We start from the raw sequence: 8,753 nt of genomic DNA, 5'->3' as shown, positions 1-8,753 counted from the left end.
CAATTTACATGTCCTACGCCATTCTACTTATCATTTCTACGCCTAAAAAGAAAATACAAATTAAGAAGTTAAACTAGGAAAGCAATAAAAATTGGGTTGCCTCCCAACAAGCGCCTGATTTAACGTTGCAGCACAATGCGGAGTCTCGCTTACTCATCAGCGAGTACAACCTTGGTCTTCTCACGATTAATCATTCCTCCTCAATAGTTCTTGACTCTATGTCCATTCACCAAAAATTTCCTTTCACCATTTAAAGCTCGCAGCATGATTGCACCATAAGGAGTGACTCTCACCACCTCAAACGGACCTGACCATCTCGATTTTAGCTTTTCAGGGAACAGCCTTAGCCTAGAATTGAATAATAATACTTGTTGGCATGGATCAAAGTGACGCGGCTTGATATGCTTGTCATGCCATCTTTTTGTCTTTTCTTTATAGAGCTTAGCATTTTTATAAGAGTGCAACCTGAACTCATCTAACTCATTCAACTGCAAAAGTCTTTTCTCACCCGCGGCTTCAAGGTCCATGTTCAGCTTCTTAATAGCCTAGTATGCCTTATGTTCCAGTTCAACGGGCAAGTGACATGCCTTCCCATAAATAAGCTTGTAAAGGGACACCCCAATTGGCATTTTATATGCAGTTCTATATGCCCATAAGGCATCATATAACTTTGTATCCCAATCCTTCCTATTCACACTCACCGTCTTCTCTAATATTTGCTTTATTTCTCTGTTTGACACCTCAGCTTGCCCACTTGTTTGAGGATGATATGTTGTAGCAACTCTGTGGCGAACTCCATATTTAGCTAGAAGGTTATTCAACAACCGATTGCAAAAATGAGTCCCCTCATCACTAATTAAGGCACATGGAGTCCCAAATCTCGAAAATATGTTCTTTTTCACAAAAGCAGCTACCACCATGGCATCATTTGTTGGCAAAGCAATTGCCTCCACCCATTTTGACACGTAGTCAACTGCTAGCAAGATGTATTTGTTTTCTCTAGACGATGGGAATGGTCCCATAAAATCTATCCCCCGCACATCAAAAAGCTCAACTTCTAGTATGTTATTCAAAGGCATCCCATGCCATCTTGTGATTGTTCCTGTTCTCAGACATTGGTCACACTTCTTAACAAATACATGGGCATCCTTGAATAGAGTTGGCCAAAAGAGATCGGATTATAGTACCTTTGCAGCTATTCTATCTCCTCCATGATGGCCCCCATAAGGTGATGTGTGATAATCATACAACACTAATTCCACCTCCTTTTCTGGAATGCATCTCCTCATCAACTGATCAACACATTACTTGTACAAATATGGCTCATCCCAATAGTAGAAGTTCACATCATGTAGAAATATCTTTCTAGCTTCAGATTCGATTTCAAGAGGAAGTACCCCACTCACAAGATAATTTAGTCTACGTACCATGGGGGAGGGTCTTGCGTGATAGAAAAAAGTTGCTCATCGGGAAAGACTTCTTTAATTTGGCCACCCTACTCCATGTGATTGTGATTTTCCATCCTTGATAGATGGTCAGCTACTTGGTTCTCTGTCCCCTTTCGATCTCGTATTTCTACATCAAATTCCTGCAGCAACAAAACCCAACTCATCAATCTAGCCTTAGATTCCTTTTTTGTAAACAAATTCCTGATTGTTGCATGATTGGTATGTACTATGACTTTCATTCCCACCATGTATGCACAAAATTTCTCAAAGGCCCACACAACAGCTAACAACTCCTTCTCAGTGGTGGTGTAATTCAGTTGTGCATCATCAGGAGTCTTACTCGCATAGTAGATGGAATAAAACACCTTGTCCTTCCTCTAACCTAGCACTGCCCCAATTGCATGGTCACTCGCATCACACATAAGTTCAAATGGTAAGGACCAATCAGGTGCCACAATAATGGGAGCAGATGCCAACTTCCTTTTGAGTTCTTCAAATGCCTTGAGGCAAGCATCATCAAAGTTGAAAGTTACATCTTTTTCAAGCAGCCTGCACAAAGGAGTAGCAATTTTTGAAAAATCTTTAATAAAGCTCCGATAGAATCCCGCGTGTCCCAAGAAACTCCGGATACCCTTCACTGAAATAGGTGGAGGTAATTTTTCAAACTCCTCCACCTTCACCTTATCAACTTCAATGCCGCTCCTAGTTACTCTGTGACCCAACACGATGCCTTCTTATACTATAAAATGGCACTTTTCTCAATTCAGTACTAGATTTGTTTCTTTACAACGGACCAGCACCTTGCTTAAATTCCTCAAGAAATCATCATAAGAAGACCCAAAAATTGAAAAATCATCCATAAACATTTCTATGAATTTTTCCACCATGTCGGTGAAAATAGTCATCATGCACCTCTACAAAGTGGTTGGTGCATTACAAAGACCAAACGGCATTTTCTTGAAGGCAAAAGTAACCATAAGGACAAGTAAAAGTGGTATTTTCCTGATCCTCTAGGCATATGACAATCTGATTGTATCCCGAATAACCATCAAGGAAGCAATAATATTCATGCCCGACTAATCTGTCTAGCATTTGGTCAATGAATGGAAATGGGAAATGGTCCTTGCGGGTTGCTTTGTTGAGCCGTCTATAATCAATACAGACTCTCCACCCTATCATAGTGCAAGTAGGAATTAGCTCATTCTTCTCATTCTCAATCATAGTCATTTCTCCCTTTTTGGGCACACATTGAACTGGGCTTACCCAGTTGCTGAAAGAAATAGGAAAAATGATACTTGCATCGAGCAACTTGATTACTTCCTTTTTCACCACCTCTTTCATAATGGGATTTAACCTCCTCTACTGCTCCACACTACGGCGGTGTCCATCCTCCAAGAAGATTTTATGCATACAAACCGATGGACTAATTCCCTTGATGTCAGCAATAGTCCACCCAATAGCCTTTTTATGCTCGTGGAGTACTCTGAGCAATTTTTCTTCTTGAATGTTGGTCAAGCTGGACGAAATAATCACGGGCAATATCTCAGAGTTCCCCAAATAAGCATAGCGCAGATGCGTTGGAAGCGGCTTAAGTTCTAGCTTCGGAGCTTCTTCAATAGATGGCTTAGGAGGGGTTGGAGTGACAGGCATGTCTAACTCCTCAAATTTTCCAAACCCATGGACATAGCTACAGACATATTTAGTACTTGCTCAATTTCTCCCATCATTGCATCTTCATTATCTTCTTCATCCCCAATCAACACTCATTCAACAGGATCTACAAGGCTCATATAAGGCACTAACGATGTGGCATCACTCTCCACCACAAAGATCATGGATAACTCTTCATAGTGGGCTGGCAACCTAAGTGCTTTATAAATATTGAATACCTCCACTCGATCACCTACTCTCATCGTCATCTTTCCTTTGCAAACATCAATAATAGCTCGGCCCGTGGCTAAGAATGGATGCCCCAAAATAAATGGGACTTCCTGATCGGGCTCGTAGTCCAGGATAATGAAATCAGCAGGGAATATGAAAGACCCCACTTGAACTAGCACATCTTCAATCACTCTTTCAGGATGAGCAAGGGAGCGATCAGCCAGCTGTAATATTACCGTTGTTGGGCGTGGCTCACCCAACCCCAATTGCTTGAACACAGATAACGACATCAAATTGATGCTCTCTCCAAGATCACATAAGGCTCTCCCAACTGCATGTTTACCAATCGAGATTTGGATAGTGAAACTACCCGGGTACTTCAATTTCTGAGGTAACTTGCTTTGAATTCTTGAGCTACACTCCTTAGTGAGTGCCACGGTTTCGAACTCGGTCAGCCTCCTTTTATTTTCCACTATGTCCTTGATGTACTTTGCATATTTGGGCACTTCTTGTAAATTTTCAACCAATGGAATATTAATTTGCACCTGCTTCAAAATATTTAAGAAACTTTTTATATGTGGTGTTATCTTTTACTTTCTACAATCTTTGAGGGGATGGAGGTGGTGGCCTTGCAACCACTGGTGGGGTTTGCTCAGCCACCGCCTCTCCAGCTGCTTCTCGGACTCCTTAGATTTTGCTGATGTTGATTCTATAGTGGCTGGCCTCTCATTAAAAGTCACCTATTTGCTCTTTTTCGATAGAACCTCTTCTAATTGTCTCTCATTCCTCAATGACACGGCATTAACGGATGCCTTAGGATTAGCTTCAGTGTCACTTGGAAGAGCTCCAATGGGTCTAGTGTTTTGAGCACTAGCAAGCTATCCCATTTGGCGCTCCAAATTTCTGAAAATGGTCCTGAGCTGTTGATTTTCAAGCAATAACTTCTTCAACAAATCATTCCTATTTTCTTCTACCTGTTGAGGTGGCTTCTGTGGTTTATTGAAATTTCTTTGGGGTCTATAATGAGTCTGATTTGACTGATTTCCACCAATGAGAAATTGGGATGATTCTTCCAATTTGAGTTGTAAGTGTTCCCATATTGTGCATTCCGATTCATTGGACCCCTGCTATGTTGCCCCACATAGTATATATATTCAGGATTCGTGGGCACATGTCACTCATATGATTGTCACCAAATAGTTCGTATCAAATAGACATTTGTTGTACATGTTGCATCTATTGTGACTGTTGCATTGTCATTCTATTCATCTGGTTTGTCAATTTCCCTATATCAGCCCTCATGGTCGTGAAGTCATCAAACTCAATCAACTCGGCTGCTTTCTATTTAACTGCCTTGTGTGAATCCCCATCTCCTTGCCAGTTATGATCATTAGCAGTGAAGTTATTCAGCAAGAGTTGGATTTCACTATACGATTTTGCCGTGCAACTATCCCCACAAGCTGAATCAAGATTCATCTTTGAGGTCTCATCTAGCCCGTCAACAAAAGTGTGTCCCAATACCTCATCAGTCTGGCAATGATGTGGTCAGTCTCTGAGTAGCTTCTTGTATCTTTCAAAAGTTTGACGAAGTGTCTCACCATCCCGTTGTTCGAACCTAAGAATCTGACTCCTCAATGACTTTGTCTTCTTGGTGGGGAAAAACTTGATTAAGAATTTCCTTGCTAGATCATCCCAAGTATGGATTGAGTTCGCGGGCTCTTTCTGTAATCATTCCTTAGCTTCCCCCAGCAGTGAAAAGAGAAAAAGTGTCAGCCTGACATAGTCCTTGGAAACGTTCGGATAATTGTAGGTATCCATAATTTCCAAAAAATTCTGAATGTGCCTCTGCGGATCTTCATGAGATAGACCCATATATTGCCATGTGGACTGAATCAGCTGTACCATGTACTGTTTGAGTTCAAAATGCCCTATGATCTCAGGCTTCACAATATCCTGAGTCATATTAGCAAGATTCGTCCTTGCAGCTTCTATCACTGCACGCTCTGCATTACCTGCCATCTCGATTGGTTGTGGTTGAACTACGATGTCCAACTCTCTTTCTATTCTAGTTCTAGCTTCGACCTCCCTCCTCACTCTGTGAAGTGCCCGTTCAATTTCAGGATCAAGAGAAAGGAGATTGTTTGCACTTCTACTCCTCCGCATTCAAGAGAAGAGCATGTGTTAACACAAACAAGGTAAACTGAAAATTAAAACTTGAACAAATAACTAATAAAAGCTTACGTCCGCAAAGTAGCTAATTTTTTAAGTCCCCGGTAACGGCGCAAAAAACTTGTTACTTCCAAACGCACACGCAAGTATACGTGGTCATATAAGTAATAAAATGATAAGTCGAGTGTCGAACCCACAAAGACTTATATCAACTACTCACTAACTCACCAATATTGTGATTCAGTCAAGCTAGATTCGAGTTCAAGAGTTTAATTATACTAAACTATAATTTTAAGTAATAACTAAATTATCAAGCAGTAAACTGATTATTATGTATTCAATAGAGATAAATATTTTAGGGTTGTGATCGATTCACCAATCCTATTGTGTTCTAGTTAACTCTCCCTCTCATACAATTCACTCATGGTTGCTAATTAATCGATAATTGCTCTCATAGCCTTCTCCTGAAGTACTACTCACCTATTCAAAATAGATTAACACCTATATTCCTATGGAATCAATCTATTAAGAACGCATTAAGATTACGATATTTAGTTAAGCACGGTGACTAGGTATATTCCTATCCTAACCACAAATCCACCCCCTTAAGGGTTAAGATAATGCTCTCTTCATCTTCTCTAATCTGAACACGACTTTCCCAAGTATAGAATAGATAGTAAATAGAACCTAACTGTTGGCCAGACAATTAAGCAATTAATCACAGAATTGAAGAAACAACCATATATTAGTGAATTATAATCGAAGTTAAGTCAACGTTAAACAACAATATTCATGGCTAAATCTCAACCCCAGAATGATGGGGGTTTAGCCACTCATGATACTAGCAAACAATTGCATAAGTTTTGAATAACCTCGTAAGGGCGTTGAGAATTGTTTTTGCTTTTTTTGCTAAAAACTTTTTCAAAAGTATTCAAAGAGCCTTTGCATAGTTTACGAAGTAATTGAAAATACTAGAAAAGATGAAGAAATCTGAGATGTTCTTGCTCCCGGATGTTTCTTGTGTGTATTTTTCCTCCAAAGCGGCATCTCTCCCTTCAAAAATAGGCTTAGTCTTTCTTTTATACGTGTTGGGTAGGTCTAGGGCCGAATAAACTGTGTCCCGGGCGAACTAGGACAAAATTCACGTCAACGGCGCCCTGGATAGCGCCAGACGCCCACTAAGGCGCTGCCCAATTTTGAGCTTCTGTTTCTAGCGCCACAGGTGGCGCCGGTGTTGCCTGTGGTGCCCAAATGCACACATTTTTTTTGGTTTTGTTCGTTTTAGCTCTAATTTTGCGCGTTTCCCCTCCCCCCAATTGCTCCTGAATCATTCCTACACATGAAAACACTTCAAATTAATATGAATCATAGCATTTAACATCCCAAATTCACGAATCAAAAATAAAATATGAGGCAATATATATATATATATATAATATATATATATATATATATATATATATATATATATATATATATATATATATATATATATATGTTTTAAGCTAAACAGATGTACAATATAATGATTTGTGCTAATTTGTGGTATTTATATGTAAAGAAATCATCCGAAGGCAATTTGGGATGAAGGTATGCGAATTGGAGAAAAAATGGGAAGAAAAGGGAAAAGTGCACAGTGTAGCGCCTGTCACACCCCAATCTTCGGAGGCGTGACCGGCACCCGATGCCCGAAGGCCCGAGCAAACCAACCATGAGATATGATCTAAAATGTAATAACCTGCAAGAAGAAGAGTGGGTCATGACATATATATATATATATATATATATATATATATATATATAACCTAGGCCAACAAGGCTGCAACAACAGTATAACAACTATCCAGAAGGCCGATAGGGCCATACAAAAGAATATATATGCAATGACCGCTAGTCTGCAAGCCTCTAAGAGTGTAAGCCAATCTCAACAGGTCGGGACAAGGCCCCCGACATGCCCAAAACTACACATATACACCTGTAATAGTAACTATGGACTCAAATTAGCAGCTCCGAAGAAGTGGAGTGCGATACCCAACGTTGGTCCCGGGGGTCCTATTGAGGAGGCACGCACCCTGTCTATCTGAACCTATGGAAATGAACACAATGCATAAAAAGGCGTCAGTATGAAATATGTACTGAATATGTAGGGAGATAAGTGTAATATGAAAAATGTATTTAACAAGAGAAGAGATATAGAGACAATCTGAATTCTGAAATTAACCTCGATAGGAAACTAAAATTCAACATGAATATAAATGTATGCTCGTGGAATCGTTGCTCACTATCGCTACTTATAATATATCACATTATATAATAATAAATCCCTCTGTGGAGCTATAATATCCATAACATACCCGGCCATAATAAAGGCTTAGTAGAATCGTACTCGACCATGTAAAGCTCGGTTATCCCAACTGATCAGTGGTTACATAATAGGTGTCATACCCGGTCGACTATAGTGCGGCTCGGTAATGAAAGTAAATATATACATATATAAGTGCAATGAGAAAATAACCTTAAAAGACGTATTCTAAGAAATGTCGAAGTGTCCTATTATTATTATTCCTCGACTATCATGGTTGTCGCTAAAGTATTTAATTTTTAACTATGAGCCAACAAGTACTAAAAACATGAGAGTTATGTATTATGACTACCTTTGAAGTATATGTTACTTTTTAGCAAACATTATTCATGATTTATATGAACGTCGAAAGGAGAACGAGTAAAAAGGCTCTAGTTCTTTTTAAGCAAGGAAAGAGGAAAACCAAGAATTCATAGATATTCTCTGAAGTAAGCAATCTATGAGAAAGGATCATGTCTAAGAATCTTTATGAGTTGAAGGTGAAATAACTCGAATCCGACGAAACAATTCAATAAACGTTTATTCGAATTCTAGTCATGTCGAACAGTATAGCAAAAGCCCTACATACCTTGTCGATGGAGTTATATATGGTTTTCGAGACCTCGAAAGCCTTAGGAATTCTTTCCTACATAATACGAACCATTCAGTATCAAATTCAAGCTCATATCGTATATAATTCTTCATTTAGACATTTAAGCGAACAACTTGCGGGCGTGAATTTGTCGACTCTTTTGTAGTTTAATTTCCCCGCAACACACTACCAAATTTTACTTACTATATCTCCTCATCGACACGATTCCATCCATGTCTTCACAGATCCAAACAACATAATAAAATCATATAGAACAACCCCAACAATCAAGTCATATTAAGAGAGGTTTCTTAAAAAAAAT

At 39.3% G+C, this 8,753-nt stretch overlaps 1 protein-coding gene across 1 annotated transcript; it reads right to left on the bottom strand.

Moving 5' to 3' along the window:
• Positions 1-200: 200 nt before the first annotated feature.
• On the bottom strand, positions 201-527 carry LOC142163343 (uncharacterized). The gene has a single exon (XM_075220617.1). It carries the CDS (start codon positions 525-527, stop codon positions 201-203), a length of 327 nt encoding a protein of 108 aa, XP_075076718.1.
• Positions 528-8,753: the final 8,226 nt, after the last annotated feature.

Source organism: Nicotiana tabacum, chromosome 8, assembly GCF_000715075.1.
Source record: "Nicotiana tabacum cultivar K326 chromosome 8, ASM71507v2, whole genome shotgun sequence".
Lineage (NCBI taxonomy): Eukaryota > Viridiplantae > Streptophyta > Magnoliopsida > Solanales > Solanaceae > Nicotiana > Nicotiana tabacum.
This window is presented reverse-complemented; position numbering and strand designations above follow the sequence as displayed.